The sequence below is a fragment of the Mchenga conophoros genome, linkage group LG13 (assembly GCF_057382185.1).
Source record: "Mchenga conophoros isolate Kocher_MC1m ecotype Shallow Benthic linkage group LG13, M_conophoros_male_GT1.1, whole genome shotgun sequence".
In the NCBI taxonomy this organism is placed as follows: Eukaryota; Metazoa; Chordata; class Actinopteri; order Cichliformes; family Cichlidae; genus Mchenga; species Mchenga conophoros.
The window spans coordinates 18,936,326-18,960,739 of record NC_140538.1 but is presented as its reverse complement, the minus strand read 5'-3'; the positions used below and the strand labels follow the sequence as shown (position 1 = coordinate 18,960,739).

Here is a 24,414-nt window from a genome sequence, read left to right as displayed (position 1 = left end):
TCTCATCATTCTGGAACAAGTTCGTCTTGGTTTTGTGTTTCCATTGTTTTCTGTGACGCTTTTAGTTGGTTTGTGGGAAACTCTAATCTGGCCTTTATATTCTTGAGTGTAACCAGTGGTTTGCACCTCGTTGTAAACTCTCTGTATTTCAAATGAAGAAGGCATCTCTTTATTGCAGACCTTGACAATGATACACCTCCTCAAGAGTGTTTGCCATCTTTTGAAGTCAAGTTCTTGGAGGTTTTCTTTTCATGACCATGGAATAATTATGTCATCATGCACCTTAATTCTCTTCTGTGGTATTTCAGCCCTGTTGGTGTGGCTGAGTTGATGAGTGCATTCACCCTTTTCATGTATCAAATTTGACTTTTTTCATTTTTTTTTTTTAAATCTCCCTGATAGGTTTGTTTAGGCTTTTAGCTGAAGGCAATCAATGTCTCTTTAGACTCTGAAAATGGGGAACTGTATAAAAATTACTATAACTGAAAGAGTTAATGCAATGGTTTCTTAAAAATCCCTTTGAATTAAAGCTGAAAGTCTGGACTCCATTCACATGTTGAATCAGGTTTTGCAGAGAAAAACTACAAAATCAATCTTTTTTTCCCCCCAACCAATTATAGATCTAATTGAGTTTTGTTCTGACATTACGCTGCTGATAGGACAGAGCAAAAAAATCAACAGAGAGTCACAGATGTTAATATGAATATCTTCTGGATCATCTGGATATAAAGACAGAGAAAGTGACAGAAACACTGAGTGTGATGGATCACGTTTATTGCAAGCCAATAAATTAGAACATTCAGAACTGAAAGATTTAAAGACAAATCGAGGGTGAATCCTCATCATTGGTATTATGAGTGAAAGGACTTTGTGATCTTGTCTGCTGCATAGAATAATCAATATCCTTTGACATCTATCAGGTCAGCACGCAAAATAAAACAGATATATGTACTGGTTCAATTGCACAGTCAAGCATAGACAGGTCAGTACAAAGAGTTTTAAAAAAATGACAAGAAAAGACCTTCTTCAATTAAAAAAATCTACCTGTAAAGTGCTCATGCCACATTTTAAAATCCCTTAACAACCATATTTCAGAGAAATGCAGTACCAAAAAAAATGTGAGGGAAAAGGGAAAAGGAACAGTTACAGCATTGATAGTGCAGTTACCTTATAAAATCTTCACATATCCCAGGATTTAGGCAAAAAACAAACAAACCCAAAAACCAAATGTTTCCCTTTAAAAAGACTCAAATAAACTAAACAATCGTCATGGCAGCAGTGCCATTTGTCATTCATAAAGCACAGAATATGAGTCTGCTGATCATTACTTCAGGTTTTCATTAACATACTGAAGGTGTACATAAGCAGTGGTAATCCTCAAGGAGACCACAAAAGCTGTGTTGCTTAACAATGCCGATTCTTCAGCGGATCCTGTTTCTACTTTAAAACAGAAGAGCGTCTCCAGACAGGATCTTCTTGGTCCTTCTAGGTGAGACAAAAACAATGTCCTCTGTCAGAGGATTTCAGTGTTTACACCTCGATGAATTAGTCCCACTGTCATCTGGGCCTGCTGGGAGGCATCAGGGCAGCCCTCCCGCCGAGCTAGGGGAGCAGATAAATAGTATTAGCACACATACTTGGGATGAGACATTTTTATTCTCCAAACTTGGTCTTGGTGTGTTTATTTCCCCATGTTAGTGCCTCACCAACTCACTGGTGGTCAGGAGAAGTTTATATGCTTACTGATTCACTGACTGCTTGTTCATTACACTGCTATGCTAGGACAGAGCCAAAAACCACAGACATCTTCATAAACGTGATAGCCTCTGAGAATGTCTGAGTCTGAATACATACCAGCTGAGTGTGAGGCAATGAAGACAGGACTGCGGAGGGCTTTGGCTTCGCTGGAGGCATTGGGGGCTTTGGTTTCATGATCTGAGAGACAAAACAGTTCATGTTTTAAAGAAGCAGCAAACGCAAGCACTGTTAAATGTGTATACGCAAATAATGAGTTCAGTTTGAACGTTATTTACCGGCTTTGTTGTGAGTGGTGGCAGAGGTCTCGATGGAGGCAGTGGCTTACTCTGAAAAAAAGAGAAAAAAAAGTATATATATAAGACCAGAATAATGATACTAAAATAAATTTTTTTAAAAATAATTACTGCCCCAAAAGACAATGAAGACATGCAGTTTTACCTCAGTAAAGATTGGCTTTCTTGAAACAGCTGGAGCCTGCGTGAATGGCTTTATAGCCTAAATAAAAACATTTATTTACTAGTTGAAACATATAAATAACATTTAAATGAAGCTGGAACCGGAGGTCAGATTACCTGCTGAAACACAGATGGCTGGGGTACGGCTGCTGCTTTCTTGGGCGGCTGTAAAGGGAGAAAATAGAAATGAGTACAGTCTAAAATTTTATTTTTTAAGCCTTATTCCTCACTGGTTTTTGACAGTTTGACTAAAATACAAGTCTGTTTATGATTTGAATTTGGTCCAATAACACAGGCCAAAATCTACTGCCACAGCACATTACGGCACTCTGGTGGCAAATCTGCTACATCACAGAAGGTGCTCACCTCTGGAGCTGCTCGGCTGGGTTTTAGTGCTCCAGTCTGTGATCTTGTAGGAGCAGAGAAGAGCGGTTTACATGCTTGAGTGGCCGACGACTCCAAAAATTTAGGCTGGCTGATTTGTGCTGATCCAAGAGGAGGCCTGCGTCGTTCGCTGCTCGACCGAAACAACGGGTTGAACTGTCCCGCGGAAGATGGGAGGTATCTGCAAGGAAATATGCACAATTGCTTAAAAGAAACTCTGACAAGCTTATAAAGTTTTATTTACTTATTGTGGTGATCCAAAAGCTAAAAGAGAGGAGGAGCTCCTTTCTGTACCTCTTCGCAGGCTGTCTCTTTCTGACGTACCACATCAAACTCCCGATAACCACGAGCAAAAGAAGAAGTAAGCCAGCCACCACTGACACTATGAACTTAACCAGGCCTGACTCTGTACACACACACAATAACACAACAGATTAGGCCAATGAGATTTTTTTTGCCCAAGGATGAGCAAATAACAACATACGTCACCCCCCTCAGGAAGCAAACTCCTCTGTAACATAATTAGGGCGTATGTACACACTAATAAGGAAATGCCACTGCATCAGTGTCTGCTTGTATTCATCAGAACAGAGCACGATTGTTTTAAGGCCCATGAGAAATTCAATCCAAGTATTGCAGCTCAGTGGAAAACAGAGCATATGGGTCATGTGTAAATCATGGTTATTAAAAGGGCAGGGAGAAGCGGGCTATCAGTGGGTGTATGTCAGGATAGTAGAGTACCTTGAGGCAGCTCGGACTGCTGCACATCACAGAAAGGTGGAGCCCAGCCAGGATCGCAGTGACACTTGCTCTCATGATTGCAGACCTGTAAGAGATCCCACTCATAGTACGCATGTTGTGCTGCCATAAATCCACAGTGCTTTAGAGTACCGAGGATCTAAAGTTCTCACCCCACGGTTGTTGCATTTGGCAGAGCAGTCATTTCTTCCATACATTTTTATGTTTTTTATGTCTTGACACTGTTGATTGTAGCATACCTAAAGGACACACAAAGACTTTGCAGGAATCTGTAGCGCATGGATGTTTTCTTCATTTTAGCTACAAAGAGCAGCTTTCTCACCATGTTTTTGCCGCACTTAGTGCCAGTAGGTACCATGTCCAAATCTTCGGGGTAGTTATCTTCAGGGTTCATAGTTGCCACATTGCACATGTCTCCGTTTCCTACTTTGTAAAGGGACTTCCTGGATGTCACAGGGAACTCCCATCCGCCGGAACAAAAAAGTTGACCACAGGACTGATCTCTGTAACCGAAAACCACAAGGGATGGTTTCAAGAACAAACAGTACCTGGCAGTGAATATGTGCAATTGTAGAGCTTTGGATTGCATACCGGCCTGGGCATCTCTGGTTAAAGTGTGTCTTTCTGCAGTTTCCATGCAGATAGAAACAAGCGTTTGAAGCGACTTCAGCATCTGAAAACAATCACAGCAAAAAATACAGCTTGATGAGTCTTGATTATTAAGAATAAAGCACATCTGAAGCAAACTGTGATTCACTAGTTTCTTAACCTGGTCCCCAAAGCCTCTTGCAGTGATCCCGGCGTGAAGGACACTGTCCATTGTAGCAGTACCCTGTTCCATGGTTACACAGCAGGCCATTCTGGGTGTAGGCGTCAGTCGGACAGACAGCAGAGAAGCCGGTGCAATATTCTGCCAGGTCGCAGTCTCCTGCTTTCGGTCGGCAGACGCTGCCTGTCGGTTTCAGCTACGGAGTGGAGAGGAACACAGATGGTGATGTACCGACTACTAAAATACACGCACTCACACATAACCAGCCAGACGGCACAGTCAGACTGTGTCTTGTTATATAGTAACATAATTAGTATCAGTGTGACTTCACACAGTGAGTAGTACTTACTTGGCAGTTGTGGCAGCACTCTCCCTCTCCACACTGGGCTCCTGCATTCAGTTTGCAGGTGGTGGCATTGCAGCAGGGATTCTTGCATTCCTGGCAGGCATACAGAGGCATGCACATCTCAGTCATCATTGTGTGTTTCAGTAATGGGAGTTTGGCTATACAAAACGAACGTGATATGCACAAACCTCCACCGTGCCGCAGTCGCACTCCTCTCCAGGCTCTAAGAAGGCATTTCCACACATGGGGCCCCCATAAACTCGATCGGTGGAAGGAGTATTGAGCAGACATGCCGGGTTGATCTCCTCCAAGAACTTGCTGAGCTGCTGCCGACTGCAGCTGCTGAACAGCTCTGGATACTTTAAGCTAGAGGAGGTGGACGATAATAAGACCATATCAGATGTTTTTCCTTCGAAGGTCTGCACATAGGAGGGTGTTCATTTGCACAGGTGCAAAGCTGAGCTTACCCAACGCTCTCTGACATGATGCAGCCTTTTTTTGACACAGAAGTGCCACAGACACAGTCTTCAGTGTCGTGGGACAAGCCTAGGTTGTGACCCATCTCATGCGCAATGGTGGAAGCCACTCCAATTGCATTAGTGTTATGGTCCTGTGCGACATTTAATTCACAAACATTTAATTTCCACATCTTTCCACTTTTAATTAAAGAAATCCACATTGAAACATGACTACCTCATTGACAGCTCCAGAGTTAGAGGTGCACATAGCATTGGTGTTTGCTAAGCCTACAGTGGAGCCATCAAAATCCACAGCTCTGAAAGGTGATGAGGCAAAATGTTTACAAATTATCTTATCATTTTTTAGATAGGTTTAGTAAGCAGTAGAAAGACGAACATCTTACGTTATGAACTGCGCATTGTCATGTTTGGTCCTCGGCAGAAGGTGCTGCTGACGCCACTCAAGGAAACGACGGAGGGTGACCTCAGGGTCAGTGCTGACATGTATTTGATCTCTGTATGACCAGATATCCAGGCCGACGAGCATCACACGAACGCCCACAGGGCGATAGAGCTGAAACAGAGCAGCGCGGTGAGCGAAATCAGTTAAAACCACAAAATGCTTCAAGCAGCAGATTTTATAAATGTGCAACAGGAAACTAATGTTGGGTCTAGTGCTGCAAGATGATGCATACACATTGGGAGTATGCAAAGAGAATTGTGGGATATGTGTGAAAATTTTCAGTTAAGGTGTGAAGATTCACAGTTAAAGTTAGATTTTTCACAGTGAGAAAAAAAAAAACCTTCTCCTTCCTTTTACTGGTCAGATTCCAGTCAGTAAAGAACAAAGTATCAGGACACATTTCTTGCGTGAAATCCAAAGTGAAAGTAAAGCTTGAAGACGTGTGGGACACGAAAACACAGAAACAGTGCCGAGACACAAACGTACTTTGTCCACGTGGTTTGCTATTTCAAGCGCTCTGGCCTCTATTGTCTTCTTACTGCCAAACTTCTTATACTGAAAGAAACCATTATTTCACTTAGTATCACATTTAACAACATGCCATGAACAAAAGAAGATCTTACACCTCAAAAATTGTCTTACTCGTGACTAGGCAAAAGAAAAAGTGAGCTCAAACCTCTCTATGGTCAACCACAACAACCAGCTCCACCGTCCTGGGTCTCTTCGTTCGCTCTGCTTTCTGAGCTCTGCTTTTCTGAGAAACACAAAAGACACATGATATTAACAATGTTGAGCATTTGTGTATGTGTACCTGTTTGGTTAGGATTATGCGGTTAAAGGGTGGTTAATGAAAAATAAAAAGTTTCATTGTTTGGGGTGACTGTGGTTCAGGTGGTAGAGTAGGTTGTCTACCAATCAGAAGCTCCTCCAGTCTGTGTGTCACAGTGTCCTTGGGAGAAACACTGAACCCTGAGTTACCCCAGATGTGAGTGTGAATAAAGTGTGTGTGATTGGGTGAATAGGAATCCTAGTATAAAACGCTTTGAGTTTTTAAAGTTGAATAGAAAGGCACTATGTAAGTCCATTTGATCGTTTAAATGCTTTTAGAGCAGTGTAACAGTGACTTTGTGCTAAATATTCACACACTCAGTCACAGGTAATGACCCAAACATATTAAAAGCGATCTATAACTTCTCTCTGTGGTGTTTCCCTTTTTTCTTAGATCCTTTCATTGACTAAATGTATTGTCACTTGTGGGAAATGTGGTTATTTCACTGTAACTTCACTTCTAATTGTCAACCTAAAGAAATCTATTTTCATACATCTTCATAAATGTCATGACGATAGAGAATTACTTATATTTTTGTATCACAATGCAAAGTCCTGTTTTTTTGTTTTTTGCATAAATCTATGAAATGTGAGACAGCACCATAAATCTGGATGTGTCCATCTTGTGTGTCTTTACCAGACTGGCGAGCCGGAACAGTCCAGACGGACGAGCTACATGATCATAGAAAGTGGTCGTGTTTCCATGGGAACAGAGGCTCCTCTTCTTCCTCAGGTGTTTGTAGTTGTAAACAGCATGAAGACCCTCATCGCTGTGAGTGTCGGCACTCTGGCCGTCATCCTGCTGTCCTGCCTTGGTACCGAGAGGCTCAATGAGGTACGTCTGGTCCCGGAGGCGCACAAACCCCCTACAGAGGGGACAAAGGCAAACTTTTCAGCATTTCTGCTTCTCAAACGTCAACTTTCCCCTTTCATGACAGCAACAGAAGGGTTAACGAGAGAAGTCTGCATGCAAGGAGCACGAGTTACTGTGCATGCAGTCTTGATGATCTTTAGGAGGGATGCTGATCTTCCCTTTAGTTTGGGCGTGCTGGCCATGAGTCACAGACGAAGTCTTACCGTAACATAGCATCATGGTTTTTATGAAATTTGGGCACCCCTTCAGGGAAAGAAACCTTTTTGTAATTAGAGGTAAAAGATGAAAGAAAAAAATTATAGCCTGCATTACTCACTTTATTCCTGAGCAGAGTCCAATGCTGGCAGAGGAGTCCTCCACTCCCACGATGTGTCCGTGGTAGTAGCAGTGAACCTGAACAGACAGCCATGATTTGTACCAGAATTAATAATGACATTTGTGATTTTTTAATCTCCCAGATATCTCAGTGTGGTCTGGATGCTAATCTTAACCTTATATGTCATTCCCACTTCCTCCTGTTTCTTCCTGCTGCGTGTGTGTCTGTGGTCATAATCGGGAACCTGAGAAACTTTTTTTTTTATGCAATTTGATATTTTGAAACGTGCAAGAAATAATTACACATACTGCACAAAATGCCCCTGATCTGATATTTGTAGCAGATAATTACAATTTACTGCAAAGTGTTTACTTTAGAAATACGTTAACAGTAAGCGTGGATACAAATAAGTGAGCACAAAAGACCTGTTGTCTTTCTTCAGGTCAGAGCTATGATTTTAATATAGTCAAAAGATTTATATTGGCATTTCGCAAAAGGAAAAAAAAAAATCCGGTAATGAATGATAAATGTACAAACACCTCTGAAAGCAGTTGGTGGCACAGGATATCCTGCTTTCATATGATTCAAGCCTGTGCAGTCAAATACTTATATGGTAATCTATACCAGTAAAAAGGATCTGAGAGAGAATGACTATGGAGTATCGTGCTAAGCATCTTGTGCACTTTCACAAAAACAAAATAGACACATTTTCCCGATGGTGTAGACAAATAAAATAATGTAAAGATACATACACTTAGATCTGGAGTGGTTGAGATTTGGTCTCCCTGATCAGAGTAATGTGTCACAGAGAAGGTTTTACCCACTAGATTCCTGAAAAAAGAAAGTGCACAAATTGAGGAACCTCTAAGGTTTAAAAAAGCCTTAGAAAGTAGCTCAAAATCAAACAAGTCATTTAAAGTTTTCTCACTTGTTCTTTTCCAAATGCAGAGTGTGGTTTTGCCCTGCGATCCATATAGAGTACTGCAGTGCATCAGGGTATTTCTGTTCACACACACACAAGAAGCAGAAGGGATTTAAATTCATTCTTCAGATCACTTTTTTCTTAATGAACTGCTTCAACAGCACAGTAGAGTGAGTGTTACCTTGTGTGTAGCAGCAGCATCATCATCATTAAAAACAGATGAGTCCTTCAGCCTCAGAGGTATCACTGTTTGGTACTTTATGACATGAGGTAGAGTCTCTACACTGGCTGTAATTATCCCTGCAAGTGTTAAATGATTTATTAGATAAATCGAAAGAAAGAAAGAAAGAAAGAAAGAAAGAAAGAAAGAAAGAAAGAAAGAAAGAAAGAAAGAAAGAAAGAAAGAAAGAAAGAAAGAAAGAAAGAAAGAAAGAAAGAAAAAACTCTTTACATACCCCATGAGGAGAAGAAAATCCATATAAAACATCCAGAACTTGACATGTTGCTCTATCAGACACACTCTGTCATTGTGTGGTTGGCTCTCTGAGGGAAATACAGAGGATCCTCAGCTCTCCGCCTCTCTCTCTCTCTTTCTCTCTCTCTCTTCCTCTCTGCCTCGTAATATCCTGTAGCATCTAAATCAGAGCAACCACGAGTCACCACAAGAGATTGTCAAAAAAGAAAAAAAGAAATTGTTAAAAAAAATTGTCTCCAAATATGTTTTTGAACTCTGTAGTCTGTGATTTACATGAGGGGCTGAACGAGCAGAGTGAAGAAACAGACACGAATAACAGAAGCACTTTAAAAAACCACGCCTGGAAAGTCTGTGAAAGTTATTTCTGCAGTTAACTGAAAAATAAAACGCTTTGCCACCAAAGTTTCACCCATCCTAACCACTCTCACAAACTGTTGAGTATCAAAGCTTACTGCTACAGAACGGTAAGTTATCTGTCTTTAGCCATCAGGGCACGTTGTTGTATTTGCAGCCATCTAGTGGTAATGTGCTTGAAGCATAGGCTTGAAGTTTAGGGATGTTGATTGGTGACCTGTGTTTTAATGTTTTTAGGTCACAAAAAAAACACATTTAGGGAGCAATTTTCAAGAACAATGAGCTTGCAACTGACTGGATGCCTTGTGAAGGAAAACTATGTAGGTCCCACTACTGAAGAGAGACTGCCCTACAATCCAGTGCCCACTGGTATCAGACCAGGGCCCGCACTGTATGCAGTTCTCTGCATTAGCAGCCTGAGACCTGCCTTTGACTTTTTTATAAGAAAGAAGCTCTTTTAGCTGCTGTGCACCTATAAAAATCTGCATGGGAGGAGAATTGGAGAGATATACATGAAGTGTAGATGAGAGCCTACCCCAGAATAAAGCTACATGTGGCATGTGGGATGACAAGACTCCAAGTTCCAAGGAGTTAAAAAGAAAAAGGGGTTCACACTCCAACCAACAGAGGCGCTCCAAGGACACGCTGACAACATCTTTACTTCGTTCACCTGTAACATGGTGGACTAATGTTGCTTGTATTAATTCATCTCCTTGTTTGTTGTGGGAAGTTGTGGTTTTGCGTGCCACATTTACTGTGAGCCAATGGCTGTGATGGGGTTGGATTAATTGAAGGCGGGTGTATTTGATTGCACTGATATGCTAGTCTACTTATAGCCCACACTACAAACACCGCTATGATGTTTTGTCTCTCTGTGCAGGTATGTCATATGATCAGATCTAAGATGACTTGATTCAAATATGTTTAGGATGGATAGTTTGCTGCTCTGTGAATTGTATATTGAAGATGTAGTTATATTGTGTCTCTCTGTGCAGACCAGGGCCTACTATATGCCGCAGCCTAAAGGCAGAATTGGGTTGCTGAGGCTGGAGTGATTACTGGCCATCTACTTTCAGGGTGGTGGGTCTTGGGGGACAGCTGCTGGTTGATATCTGAAGTGCAACTGAACTGAGGCATCGCTGGCTCTGGCCTTGGACTGTGGGTTTTATCCCCTTTTCAAGTGGGACACTGGACTGTTTTATCCCTTCATTTTTTTGATCATTGTACTAATAAATTCTTTTTGAATTTTATTGGTTGTTGTCTTTTGCCCATGGCTGAGACAGCTGGTCAGACCTAGAATCTGTTTGTGTGTGTGTTACACACCTTGGCAAAGAAACTCCTCAGATGAAATCTGGCTCTGGTTGGCACATTTAGGGGAAACAACCCAGACCTACCTCACCCAGCTCCTCCAGTTGCAACGGAGGAAGATTTTGTTGTCTGTCTTTGCCATGGTAGTTTTGGTGAAGGCAGTATCCTACATGCCCAAGTGAGGCTAAAATGTGCACAACACACAGGTAACCAACAGGCAGTAATGGGGAGAAGAGGAAGCCTGGACTACAAGAAGCACAAATACGGTGTGGATAACCTAGACAGGATGTTGGCACCTCGAGTTGTTGAAGGAAAACTAGCAGATGGCTGTTGGGTCTTTTCTACGATCTCCTGGATGTTGTGGAATACAATGCCTTTGTTCGGTGGAAACCACTTCACAGGAGTGGGAGTCCTCTAACACCTACAAATGAAGAGTGATCCTGGAAGAGCTGGGGCACATGCTGGTGACCTCAACAATTGCAAGACAGCCTTGTCCCCAGTACTCGATAGCTGCCATTCATCCCAAGATACAGTAGTCTGAACCAGAGTGTGACCCATACCCCACCAACAAAATGAGAAGACTGAGCAAGAAGTGCACCTGCAGGATTAGATGTTGGATTAGAACATCCACTTGCTCCACCTATGGAAAGTGTGCCTACAAAGACCACTCCCTCGTGGTTAGCACATCCTAATGAGGATGCACACAAACTCAAATACAAATTTTTGTCATCTTAGTGGTCATTTGGTCATTAAATGGCCATTTCTGGCCCCTAAGACGCCAGGTGGTTGTTTATTTTTGGTCATTCATCACAAGAACTGATCATGCAAAATTAAATAAATCATTGTTACTGTTACTTTTACTGACCTGTAATGATTGAAAAAATATTAGGTTTCATGCATTATATGGTTAAAAAATTCAGAACTTTATTTCCTTTTTCTCTGAAAAGTTACTGGGAAAATATAACCAAACTAGGCTTTAAAGGGTAAAAAAAAAAAAAAAATCTGAATTTGAATAAAATGTTGGTTTTCGTGACAAGGACTGATACCAGTTTGAAAAATCAAGTGGAAATTGTTTTAATATATTCATTTATGGCATTTTGTGAAGGTAAACAGAAGGTGGCCACTTTTGTCCACGAATATGCTGCTGGGGGTTTTCTGTCACTGCACAAAAAAGTTATGACGCATGTATAATCATTGATACTGTTAATTATTGAAATACATTTAACTGCAATCATAGTTAGAAAATGCTTTTATGCTTTTCTCTTTGTAAATAATTCGAATTAGCTGATCTAAATGGTATTAAAAAGGGTTAAAATTCAGAATTTGAGTGAAATTTGGGGTTTTATAATTAGGGCTGATGCTAATTTAAACTCAAATACAATTATTTCTGTTTTCTGATATTTCTTGAACTACACCAAAAACTTAATGTTCTATAAGATGAGAGCGGTAGGGCTTGAAATAACCTTCCTTTGGAATAAAGCATTGATATTTATTATTATTATTATTATTCATTTATTTTTTTTAACTATTAAGTTTGAGGGAAGACAGTGTTTCCCACAGCTGTATTAGGTCAAAGCAGGGCGACTAGTGTTCAGTGATGACTATCAGGTGACGTCATAACCCCGCGCCAAAATACAACCGAAAAAGTCAAGAGCATCTGGCTGTGTTTACTTCCGCCCTTCACTCAAAAATCGCGCTGCCTCCGCACGTCATCAGAACCACGTGACCGCAACCCAACTATTTAGGGGATGGTGAATTTTTTTGAACAAACCCAGAGTGTTAAAACCCCCCCACTTAAAACCATTTTTTTTCTCAGCAGCATCAATAGTAACAAAAACGCAATTTAGTTTTCGCTGTCAAAGTCGATTTAACCAAAGTTACGTGTTTGCGGCGGCTGGCCGAGCAAGATGGCGGCGTGAAGAGGAGTGTTTTTTCGAGCTCTCGGCACTAGAAAGATATAAAGCATTTTTACAACACCTATTTGACGTCTTTCTAACTTTCAAGACTTTTTTGAAGATCAGCGCACTAAACCTGCTAAATCTGAAACCAAATTCTATAACAACAACATGTCGAAATCTGCTCAGAAAAGGCTGAGTAACTCAGGCAAACCACATGCAACTAGCATGCTAGCTAGCGACCATAGCTACATGAAAGAAATGGAGTGTCAGGAGATGGTTGAAGAAGAATTTCCACCTCTACCAGTTACGCCTTCCAAGCCTCCAGTGGCTAAAAAACCAACACTATCTGCCAGTCACTCTGATGGCGACTCCCTGAAAGCTGATGCGGTCAACACTTTGATTAATCTGATCAACACCAGAAGTGACGCCATTGAAGAAATGGTAGGAACAGTTCGTACGGATTTAAAGGACATAAGTGATAAGATTATGGTCATTGAGAAGAGGGTTGAGTAAAACGAAACGCTTACACAGAAATGTGACGAACGCATCTCTGAAGTTGAACGCTACAACCGCCGTTGGAATCTGAGACTGTATGGGGTACCGGAGTTGGAGAAAGAAGATGTGCGCGCAAAGGCGATTGGGATATGCCAAACGGTTCTACCTGCGGAAAAGGAAAAGTTTTCAGAGGTCTTGGACATCGCTCATCGAGTGGGGAAACCAAAACAAAATGACCCGAGACCCAGAGGGATCATCATCCGGTTCATCTCAAGGAGAATTCGTGATGCGGTGTGGAAAGCTGCCAAGAACAATACTTTCCTTCAAAATAATCATCTGCGGTTCACTGAAGACCTGACGAGAGAGGACAAAGAAAACAGACTGAAGCCGTGGCCCATTATAAAGAAAGCACGTGAAGAAGGGAAATCTGCTTACTTTGTTGGAGGTCGAGGCTTTGTAAATGGTGCTGAAATTCACACATAATCTCTTCAATATTCCCTGACCCTTAGTTCTTCTCAGGTTTGTTTACAAGGTGTTCTTTATATTGATGTGCCTGATATTTGTAGATATTAATGTTTGGCTGTCTAAATTGCTCTTTGATGTTAGCAAAAAGCAAACTTACTGTTAAATAGGTAAAACTTTTTTTGTTACGCTTTTATTAGGCGTCTAAAGTTTATTTATATATATACTCTATACTGTGAACATTTTCATATTCTAGTGCTGAACTCAGTGTTAGGTTAAAAGGTTTAACTTCGATTTACATTTTAATACATATCTTTTCTTTGTCAATTTGTGTTCTTTGTTTTTTGTTTCTATTAATGCTAGGGGTCTTCGTAACAACTTAAAACGTAAAGCCACTTTTCTTTATGCAAAGCAACTTAAATCTGACTTTGTGTTTTTACAAGAATCTCACTCTACTATCAACGATGTTAGTTTTTGGCGATCTCAATGGGGAAATTCTATATGGTTATCTCATGGAACTGAACGATCAGCTGGGGTATCAATCCTAAAAAACAGATATAATGGGGATGTTTTACATACAGAATGTGATTCTGCAGGCCATTACATATGTCAAGTCATAAAATATAATGATTTAGTCTTAATTGTAACTAACATATACGGGTTTAACACGAAGCTAGAAAATGATCATTTATTTTTGACGATTGAAAAAAAAATATCTAGCTGGTTAAATAAATTTCCAAATGCAAAATTATTACTAGGTGGAGACTTTAACTGTATTATGGATGCTGAATTAGATAAATTTCCTCCAGGACATTCGAACAGAATTAATACCACATTGAAGGCTGTTATGGTACGCCTGAAACTTACAGACATTTGGAGATTCAAATTTCCTCAGTCCAAAATGTTTACTTGGTGCAACAGTTCTAACTCGAGACATTCAAGGATAGACTTTTGGTTAGTTTCAGAGAGCTTTGACAGCAATAGCATAGATGTAGGTGCTTGGCCTTCTCCAGCAACAGATCATAAAGCCATATATATTAAAATAAATCTAACTTCTCTATCTAATTCTTCTGTTGTTAAATTTACATACTGGAAACTCAACAGCTCATTATTACAAAAAGACGATGTGAAAAAGGAGCTTAAAGAACTGATCTCAAACTTTTGGTCTATAGCTCAAAAAGATTTAAAGTATGGAAATAACTGGGAATTATTAAAATTTGAAATTGGCAAATATTTAAGGAAGGTTGGCAGCCTTAATGCAAAGTCCAAAAGATTAGAGGAAGAAAATATAATCTCTCAAATCACACAGTTATCTAATAAACAAATTGACACTTTAACTGAAGAGGATAAAATGAACCTTGCTAAATTACAAGATAAATTAGATCGTTTATACACAGACAAAGCAAAAGGAGCTTTTATCAGATCAACATCTAAATGGCTTGAAGAAGGTGAGCGTAATTCCCATTATTTCTTCAGTTTAGAAAAGAAACACTCAAGTATAAATAATATTAGCAAATAAATGATAAATGGGGTTATAACAGAGGATTACAGATTAATCTCTAAATATTGTAGTCATTTCTATAAGGAACTTTATAGCTCTACATTTTCTCAGGAAGCTACAAATCATCTCTTAGAATCGCTGAATGTTAAATCTATCAGCCAAGAAGATTCTATATTATGTGATCAACCCATCTCATTAGAAGAAGTCAAAGATGCAATTGGGCTATTGAAAAATAATAAATCTCCAGGTACGGATGGTCTTACTGCTGAATTATATAAAACTTTCTCTGAAGAGTTGTCTCCCTTTCTTCTTGAGGTATTTGCAGAAAGCATAGGAAACCAACAGCTTCCCACTACGATGAATCAAGGTTTGACTACGTTGATTCCGAAGCCTAATAAGGACCTATTAATGATTGATAATTGGAGACCAATTAGCTTGCTAAATAATGATTATAAGGTATTTGCTCTAATTATAGCTAACAGACTTAAGATGATTCTTGACTCTGTTATTGATGAAACACAATCTGGCTTTATGCCCAAAAGACACATAACTAACAATATCAGATTGGTTTTAGATATTCTGGATTATTCTGACCTCATAAATTGCAATGGTTTCATATTATTTTTAGACTTCTACAAGGCCTTCGATACAGTGGAGCATGAATTTATATTTCAAGCTCTGGATAAGTATGGTTTTGGCTCTTACTTCTCTACAGCGATTAAAACATTATACCATAACAGTAACAGCAGTATTAAATTAACAAACGGTACTTCACCCAGATTTAACATACAAAGAGGGATAAGACAAGGCTGTCCCATTTCTCCATACCTGTTTTTGTTAATTGCCCAACTATTGTCTAACCATATGAAATCAAGCAATGTAAAAGGTATATCACTAATTGGCAAAGATGTACTCATAACACAGTTAGCGGATGACACTACATTATTCCTAAAAGATGAAAATCAAATCTCTATTGCTATTGAAACTATCTCCATATTTTCCAAAGCTTCTGGATTGTACTTGAATATTCCTAAATGTGAACTTATGGCGATAAAAGAATGTTCGAAAACAGCTTTGTGTAACATTCCAATAAAACAAGAAGTTCGTTATTTAGGTATCATAATAACCAAAAATCAGGAAAGTAGAATCACTCAAAATTTTTATCCTATTCTAGAGAAACTCAAACGCAGATTTAATCAGTGGCTCTTAAGAGATTTGTCGTTAAAAGGCAGGGTATTAATAACTAAAGCAGAAGGCATCTCTCGCTGCATTGGCATTGCACCTTGATAAAAAACTTATAAAAGAGGTTGATAAGTTACTTTTCAACTTTATCTGGAAAAATAGGACACACTACATTAAAAAAACAGTTCTTATGAACTCCTATGTCAATGGAGGACTTAATGTGTTGGATTTTAACACTTTAAATAACACATTCAAAATAAATTGGTTGAAGAATCTAATTACTAATCCTACTTCCATTTGGAATACTATACCTGTGTTCATGTTTTCTAAGTTAGGTGGCACTGAATTTTTCCTTACTTGTAATTTTGATATTGATAAAATCCCTTTAAAAATCTCTGCTTTTCATCGTCAAGCTTTTTTAGCATGGACTCTTATTTACAAGCATAACTGTAGTCCACACAGTTATTATATCTGGAATAATAAGGATGTTTTATTTAAAAGAAAATCTCTCTTCTTAGATAGTTGGTTTAGGAATGACATTGTTTTAGTCAACCAATTATTTGATTCAAATGGTATTCTTTTCTCCTATGAAGAATTTTGTTTACATTTCAATTTAGCTATAACTCGTCATGATTATACCAAAGTATTTGGCTCAATACCATCAGGGGTTTGTATGCTGTTTAAGAATCAACCTAATATCACTTCATTCCACAGGCCGTTGACATCTCCCATACAAACTTTTGTTGGCAAAATTTGCTTTTCTAAGCAATCTAAAAACAACAATAAATCGATTAGAGCTTTATTTCAGAGTACCATAACCACGCTACCATATGTCATTTTTTTCTGGAACCGGCTGTCAGATGGTATTATGTGGAACGAAGTTTGGAAACTCCCTAATCAGTTTTTAATTACCAACAAAATTAAAGATATTTCTTATAAATTAATACACAGAATTTATCCTTCTAAAGATTATCTTCAAAGCAAATTCAAATTAGACATTGATACAAGCTGTAGCTTTTGTAAAACTTCCAAGGAATCTACTATACATCTTTTTTGGTTTTGTAACCTTGTACAAGATTTTTGGCAGAGTTTATGTGTTTTTATTTCAGAAAATATATTAAAGGATTTTTATTGTTTTGGAAATATGTTTTGTTTGGTCTGCACAAAAACCAAAAACAATTCAACTTTGATAACAGATATATGGTTAACTTGTTACTTTTAATGGCTAAATTTCATATTCACAAGTCCAAATGTTTAGGAAGACATCCCTCTTTTTATGTATTCTCCTTTGAACTTGTACAGTATCTTAACTCAATTAAGAACTCCACTAACCCAAAAACTATAAAAACTATTGGTGTTTGTGAAAAAATCAAGATCTTTCAATCACTTTATTCTTTGGCTTGATCAGTTACTTTCCCCCTAGCATATTTATATTGTTGTTTCTGAATACTGTTCTTGTATTTGTTTATCTATGCATACAATTCTTTTGTAAGTACAACACCATTATTGTAGTACTGTTTAATTCCATTTTGTATTGTACTGATGTTTAAATAAAGGTTTATAAAAAAAAAAAAAAAAAAAAACCTTCCACGGTATCCATGCGTGTTTACGGCTACTGTGGAGGTCACGTGCTTCCGGTTAGTGTGGAGGTCACGTGTATCCGGTTACTGTGGAGCTCCACAGTGGCTGCAGCCAGACCCTTCTCCCAGAGGTAACATCGTAGCGACCATTGGACTTGATAACGTTATAATAGTGAACGAGTGTTTCTGTGTCCGGCCAATGAAAACGTGTAGAAGCGATGCTGCAGCCAGAAGCACTCCAGCTTCGGACGGAGGGACGCGATGAACAGCAGGAGCGGAGACTCAGTGAGTCCGAGGAGGGAAACAACCCGTTCAGCTTCACGCCGCAGATCATCCGCCTGCACAAGGACCACGAGCTGTTTGAGGTAACCAAGCACCAAGAAACCGAGCAGAAAAGCAGGCAGCTGCTCGTTCTGCTAACGGCTGTAACGTGCAGATGAATGCTGTTTGCAGGACGGGGACATTCACAGACACATGTACCTGCAGGACCTGTACATCTCGGAGGCAGAAGACAAGCCAGCACTCAGGTGAGGGAGGCAGGAGATATAAGTGCTTGCTATCTATCTATCTAGCTAGCTAGCTATGAGCATGGGTCACCTTTAAACAGCACATAATTTACATTTGCCAATGCATGGGTTAACACACTCATCCTTTAAAATGTCTCCTGAAACTTTCAAATTACATTTTCATGTTGTTGTTAGGGTGAGCAGGTGTCACTCTTTATGTGTGACTGCACAGACTTTGACACCTGCCCCCCCCCCCCCCCCCCCCAATGGTTGTGAAGAAATCAGTAAAAGCTTTCATCATGGCTCTCCTGCAGGTGAACATGCTAGGATCTCATCCTGGATCTCTCTCTCATCCCCTAAGCTTGCACCACAAAGTCAGATTTGTAATGGGATATGATGAGAAGTACAAGTAAAAACAAATGCAACTACAATCAAGACTAGGAAGGTTTTTGTCCGTTATTTGCGAGTCTCTGTAAAAATCTGTTGCTCAGAGAGAAATCTGCCATAGATTGACGAAACACTAAGTGAGATAAAGGTTAATGAAACAAAAAGGAAAATACAGGAGCCAGAAGACTTGCATAACTGACTTTCAACATCCTTTTACATATTTATTTCATCCTAAATTCCTATGAGCATGACTCATCTATGGAAAGTCCTTTCTAGTGCTGAAAAAAAAAAAACCTACCTGTAAATAAAGATTTGGGGTTATTATCTCACAATTTTGAGTCACCAACTCAAAAGTCTGAGAAAAGAATTCAAAATTTGACTTCATAATTTGAAATTTTGAGACAATAACCTGAAAATTTTGACTTATGGATCACCAAAAATGTTTGGTTTTTTCAGTGGCAGAAACAGGCTTCCATATTAACCTGCCCCACATACTATTTGTCCTTTGGTGTCTTAATGTCCATCCAGGTAAGGAAATCCCATGAAGTTGATTCCGTTCATGTGGATGTTATAATCACTATATTTGCACAATGACAAAAAAAATAACACATTAATCCCACATTTCATTTTTGGGATTTTGGGAAGCTGATTACTTGTAAATAAAATAAGCGATCATATTTAGAAATAAAACGAGTCAAATAAGATGATTGCAACAGTAGTAGATTATGCACTTGGACATATTTAATTGAGAAATGCTAAAAATATTCAGTAAAATGACAAATTTGCCCCAGAAGGGATCATTATTTAGCAACCGTGTTGGATTTTCTACTTGACTGATGACTTGTAATCTCAGTGTTGGTCAGACTGTTGATAACCTTCCTCCTCCTCTTGTCTTGTGTCAGCGTGTCCGAGTTTGCCTGTCACATCTCAGGCTGCAGTGGGGTCTTCAGTGCTCTGGAGGAGTACGAGCACCACTACAACGCCCTGCACAGGCACGTGTGCTGCTCATGCCGCCGCTCCCTGCCGAGCGCCCGGCTCTTGGACATTCACATTCAGGAGTGGCATGACTCTCTCTTTACTATCCTTGCCCAGAAACAGGACATGGTAAGTCGGTGTCAAATAGAGCTCTGCTGTTAGGAGATTTTTTTATTTTTTTTATTTTTTTGAAGAACAATGACATTTTCTTCACATTTTTCAGTACCAGTGTTTGGTGGAAGGCTGTGGACAGACGTTCAGGACTAATAAACACAGGAAGGACCATTTAATAAGAATTCACAAGTATCCTCCAGACTTCAGATTCGATAAAACCAAAAAGGAACGAGGGTAAGGCTGTGTTTTGTCCACTAGATGGTAGCAAAATGTCAAATTATGACTTTTAGTCAATCTCCTTATTGCCTTATCTACTCTTTATATTCTTACATTACACTCTACATGTCTCTTTTATTATTTATTTAGTGACATGATAAGATCAGACACATTATAGCATAAGATTTTTTTGCTTCTTTATTGATGCTGATGTGTAAAATTTGTATTTTTGTATTATTTTTCTAACTCTGTGAAAGGCGCAGTTTAAAATAGCATCACTTTAATATGTTTGCCTTATGCGTATTTTAAATATTGTATCTTTGTTAATAGAAGACGAGAGACAAAAAGAAAGGAGCAGAAAGACGCAGCCATGGAGGTGGTGGATGATGTGTGTGAGTCTGAGGGTGTCTGTGAGGTTATGTGTAACTCTCCGTCCGACGAACCCGAGGGAGGGGAATCCATGGAGACACACGAGTGTGAGGAAAAAGCCACTACCGAGGACGTTCTTGCTGCAGCCCAGGACACTGAGAGCACAGCGCCACGAAAGCCTCAGTATTCCTACAGGTTAGCCTTCAAATCTGTATGTGTTAAAACTAAATCAGCCATTTTTAAGAAATTTGCAATAAAAAAAAATCCAGAATATTATATAAGTTAAATATGTGTAAAGTACTGATTACAGCACATGTGTACTACAGTTTTTTAGCATTTAAAACTAAGCAATCTGAGGCCCAGAATTGAGCAGCTGTGCTCTTTTCTCTCAGGATCCCCAACACTGTGTGTTTTGGTCACGGTTCGGTCCGAGGCTTTAGAGGACGACGAGGAAGGAGGAAGTGAAGCATCAAAGTCAAGGCTGCTATTTTCTGGCCTTTCAGATTTACAGCGTTATAACCTTTGTACAGAATACCTTCACAGTCATAGATGTTTTTAACCTGAAATAAAAAACAGTTTTATTTTGCAAAAATTGCAAGTTTCCTTTTTTTTTTTAAATTGTTGTTTTTTTTTTTGTTTGTGGTAAATGAACTGCATTCATGTGGTGCTGTTCTGGTGTTGCTGATCCCTCAGAGCAGTGCTGCATTTACACAACAACCAACACTTACCCATTCACAATTTAACTGGAAAAACTGAAAAGGCATTTATTAGAGTTTTATATATATATATATAAAAAAGGATGCAGTAATACTTAACTGCTGTGTTTTCAATATAAAAAAGCAGGTTTTTGGAGCCCACTTTAAATTTTTTGTTAGGAGAAACAAAAGAGAATGTCAGGGATTTCCATAATAAACTTTAATACTTGTACAAAACATCTTCCACTCTTGAAATATAAAATACACTGTACCTTAATAGCTCATGTAAGTTGGTCTGCCACGTTCAACACTTGGAGTGTTTGCAAAACTACACGAGGAGTTATCTACATTTAGTAATGAAGCTGATCTCGAGAGCTCTTCTGACACCTGTGCAAAAACATTCTCCTTTTGAGGTAAGGGCTCGAGTAAAGCAGGTTTATTGTATTTATGAAATGAGCACAGTTGTCAACGAGCTGGAAACTTAAATCTTATTGTTACAGTAAATTAACCTTTAAAGATCTTCTGGTTCTCACCCCAGTTAATGTAAAGCACTGAAGAACTAAGGCACAAAAGATGCAACGTGTAGAAACGACATTCTTTAAATATGTATGTTTTTGTTTTGTTGAAGAGGAAAGGCCTTTAAAGTCTTTTTAGAGTTTTACAGCATCAGGGCTCACCTCAGGAAGTGATTAAAGGATAACTTTAATTTTCTATATTTCCATTTTAAGTTCAGAGACCCTATTAAAACACCAAATCCACAGATTCTCAACCATCACTTTCGCATCTTTGCAACATTAAAGTGTCAAAGTGATTCCCGTTATTTGTGAAGCTGTTTCTAAATGAGCGGTTATGCCCATTAAAAAACCCCCGAATTAATCTACCATACGTTTCTTTTTGGATAACATTCGAGCTCTGTGGCATACATGAATAAGATAAATCAGAAATGACTATCAGAAAAATATAGAAAGTCAGCAAAACTGTCATTTAAATATTTTTTCTATAAATTAAAACTCTCCTTGAAGAGGCGGGACATTTCAAAGCATTTAAAATAGAAATAATGAACAAGCCGTTGTCTTTCAGTGCGTCATTACAAGTTTTTGCTTTCAGCTCAAAGCAACAGGCTCTGAAAAAAATCGTCTTCTGTGGTCTTCTCTTACTACAGTAAAATTACTGGAACTGAAGCATACCTGAGCTGGGACAGCTGAAAATAAAAAAGGCAATCAACTGTTTTGTTTTTGTTCCTGGAAATAATGAACAGCTTTAAAATGAAGCGAGACTGTTATGTTAACATATCCCTGCTGTGGGTTATTATATTATTCTTTCCCCATTAGCGCTTTAACGAAAAACATTTCATTCAATGTGAGATTTCAGACAGATTATTTCATAAGAATATTTTTTGCTGGATAAAGCTAAGGCAGTTTCCCCAACGAAGCAGCTTAAAAGTTAGTATGAGTTAGGACAAGTAGTACATCCCATATGGTCCACTGAATAGTCCTGGTACGGGTAAGGCAGGCCGAGGTCCGTTCAGGGCCCCGTATAGCGCCGGGGCGCCTATTGGTGCGCTCAAGGGGAAAGGAAAGGCGAAGGCCGGGAGCAACGGCTTCGTGGCCAGCTTTAGTTTCTCCAGCTCGGCCTCCTGCAGTCTCTTGGCCTTGGCCCTGCGGTTCTGAAACCAGATCTTGACCTGGGTCTCTGTGAGGCCGAGGGAGCTGGAGAATTCCGCTCTCTCCGCGATGGAGAGGTACTGTTTCTGTCGGAACTTCCTCTCCAGAGAAAGAAGCTGAGAGGTTGTAAAGGGAGTTCTGGGTTTCCTGTTGTTCTTGTGTTTCCGTAGGTTGCACGGGCTGGGGCTGGGAAGTCCTGGAAATACAATTAAGAAGTTATGTACACTGCTAGAACTTCGGCGATCGATTTAATAGCATAACTAGTGATTGTTTGAAGTTTAATTTTTGATTGCGCATAGACTATAATCTGAAAGATCGGGGAAATATCAAAGCTTTTTAATATCCTAACTATTCTACAGTCAGTGCACCTTTGCCGTTATTTACTCTTTGGAGGAAAGTTCAAGCTCCCTCTCACTGTTGGCTCTTAATAGTTTTATTACAGACAATTATAATATTTTATACAATCGTTTAGCAGTCATTTTGTTTATGCTTCTTTGAATATGTCTATACAAGTTGTTGACGTTTTTGTTTTAAATATCGCACAAAATGTCGCAATAGCGCATTCTACACTCACTTGGAGGGGATGCGCAAGGCGCCTGCAACCAGGAGCTCGTCTCCTTGTCGCTGAGGTCCACCGCCTCCGCTTTAGACCGATAAAATCCTCTCTGTGACGCACAATCTGCGTCCTCTATCCGGACGCAACCCGAGCCAGGCTCTGAGTCTTGGAGGCTTCTGCACGGCGTCCTGTCTGATATGAGTGATTCCACACTGAAAGGCAGATCTGAACTTTTGGTTTTACACCTTCTAACAGGTGACAGGTCCAGCTCATCAGTTCCAATTCCATCAGCGGCTCTATCCTCCGGCGAAGTCTCCCCGGGAGCAGCCACGGGCGGTGATCCTTGCGCAGGATTCATTACGCACGACTGCGGTGCCATACAACTAATTTTCCTGCCGCTCTCTCCGACACTGTTTATGTTTTCGTGGCTTCTCTTGAGGAGATAAGTGCTAGTGTAGATGTTCCTCCGATGACGCTACAGCTGTGTGTTTTTCAGGCTTTTACGCACAGACTTGTCTCTCCGTTAGCGCAGTGCCACAAGTTCCCCTTCCATCTTGCCGCCTGCCTATCAGTCTTTAGATGTTTCCACGTGACCGGGCTAAAGCGGTTTCTGATAGGCCGAATTTGTAAAGACAGTGTTGCGGTCCATTTTATATGCTGTGGTTTCTGACAGATATAAACCTCTCGTCAGTGGCACAGCTCGAGTTATTCTATGTAAGGTAGGACAGATGTGCAGTTCCTACCTTTTAAACACTCTTTGCTGGAATCCAAATCTAAATCTGCACTGGTTAATATTTTTATTTAGAGTTTATCAATTCGCCCATGCTTGTCCCCTTCAGTTCTTACAGAGCATTTTTGTGTTTTTAATTTTCTGCTTTACAATCCCAACTTTGCCTAAATAGTCAAATATTCCCTTTCTGAACTGGTAGACAACAAAACAGAACCAGAAAATGGGTTGCGCATACAAAGACATCAGGTGGACACAAACGGACTCTAAATGAGTGCTAAGATTTGGTGCGTGCCTTCTGGGTGTGTATATAGTGTAATTATTTGTTTTTAAAAATATTTACCATGTGGTGCTGTGATTGTGTCATAAATCCATTCACAGTTTAATAGATGTAAACCTCACCAGATATATGTCACACAAATTCTTCTCTTTGGGCCCCTTCTGGGAAGTTGTACCGGAGAATGTGTTGACAGTAGTTTTTCACCAGGTTTCATTAAAGCAGTAAGGCAATCCAGGCAGCGATTTACAGCACTCTTTATATTCCAAAGAGTTATTATCACTGTAAATTTCTATCTTGTGGCCTGTAATCAAATTGTCCATGGCCATATTTCAGCCTAT

General features: G+C 39.5%; 3 protein-coding genes across 4 annotated transcripts; 1 reads left to right on the top strand and 2 right to left on the bottom strand.

Moving 5' to 3' along the window:
* Positions 1-757: 757 nt before the first annotated feature.
* adam8a (ADAM metallopeptidase domain 8a) lies at positions 758-8,860 on the bottom strand. The gene is made up of 25 exons (XM_085297003.1): positions 8,788-8,860; positions 8,514-8,632; positions 8,339-8,412; positions 8,163-8,241; positions 7,411-7,487; positions 6,858-7,086; positions 6,069-6,146; positions 5,879-5,947; positions 5,334-5,503; positions 5,165-5,246; positions 4,939-5,081; positions 4,660-4,837; positions 4,475-4,564; positions 4,126-4,321; positions 3,948-4,029; positions 3,679-3,859; positions 3,509-3,595; positions 3,339-3,423; positions 2,892-3,003; positions 2,580-2,778; positions 2,331-2,378; positions 2,197-2,253; positions 2,034-2,084; positions 1,855-1,935; positions 758-1,602 (listed from the first exon to the last, which is right to left on the bottom strand). The coding sequence occupies exons 1-25, from the start codon at positions 8,831-8,833 to the stop codon at positions 1,558-1,560; spliced, it is 2,658 nt and encodes an 885-aa protein (XP_085153129.1). The 5' UTR covers positions 8,834-8,860; the 3' UTR covers positions 758-1,557.
* Positions 8,861-12,277: 3,417 nt separating this feature from the next.
* Positions 12,278-20,853, top strand: znf511 (zinc finger protein 511). Of its 2 annotated transcripts, none has more exons than XM_085297006.1 (6): positions 12,278-17,952; positions 18,041-18,114; positions 19,383-19,584; positions 19,679-19,803; positions 20,119-20,349; positions 20,547-20,853. In XM_085297006.1, exons 1-6 carry the CDS (start codon positions 17,806-17,808, stop codon positions 20,617-20,619), a joined length of 852 nt encoding a protein of 283 aa, XP_085153132.1. In that variant the 5' UTR covers positions 12,278-17,805; the 3' UTR covers positions 20,620-20,853. The 2 variants fall into 2 exon arrangements, with proteins under 2 accessions (XP_085153132.1, XP_085153131.1); XM_085297005.1 differs by having other exon boundaries at positions 12,286-17,952; positions 20,116-20,349; positions 20,547-20,835.
* Positions 20,854-21,054: 201 nt separating this feature from the next.
* Positions 21,055-23,628, bottom strand: msx3 (muscle segment homeobox 3). Its single transcript, XM_085297007.1, has 2 exons — positions 23,088-23,628; positions 21,055-22,709 (listed from the first exon to the last, which is right to left on the bottom strand). Exons 1-2 carry the CDS (start codon positions 23,446-23,448, stop codon positions 22,303-22,305), a joined length of 768 nt encoding a protein of 255 aa, XP_085153133.1. The 5' UTR covers positions 23,449-23,628; the 3' UTR covers positions 21,055-22,302.
* Between the last annotated feature and the right edge of the window lie 786 nt (positions 23,629-24,414).

Bases quoted from the DNA above. Each gene is read 5' to 3' on its own strand.
- msx3 (XM_085297007.1), bottom strand. From the start codon at position 23,448: ATGGCACCGCAGTCGTGCGTAATGAATCCTGCGCAAGGATCACCGCCC. The intron at 22,710-23,087 runs GTGAGTGTAGAA...TTGTATTTCCAG, and splicing joins GCCTTGCGCATCCCCTCCAA to GACTTCCCAGCCCCAGCCCG.
- znf511 (XM_085297005.1), top strand. From the start codon at position 17,806: ATGCTGCAGCCAGAAGCACTCCAGCTTCGGACGGAGGGACGCGATGAA. The intron at 19,804-20,115 runs GTAAGGCTGTGT...CTTTGTTAATAG, and splicing joins AAAACCAAAAAGGAACGAGG to AAGACGAGAGACAAAAAGAA. The intron at 20,350-20,546 runs GTTAGCCTTCAA...CTTTTCTCTCAG, and splicing joins AAGCCTCAGTATTCCTACAG to GATCCCCAACACTGTGTGTT.
- adam8a (XM_085297003.1), bottom strand. From the start codon at position 8,833: ATGTCAAGTTCTGGATGTTTTATATGGATTTTCTTCTCCTCATGGG. The intron at 5,082-5,164 runs GTAGTCATGTTT...AATGTCGCACAG, and splicing joins ACTCTGGAGCTGTCAATGAG to GACCATAACACTAATGCAAT. The intron at 3,424-3,508 runs GTGAGAACTTTA...GATCTCTTACAG, and splicing joins CCAAATGCAACAACCGTGGG to GTCTGCAATCATGAGAGCAA.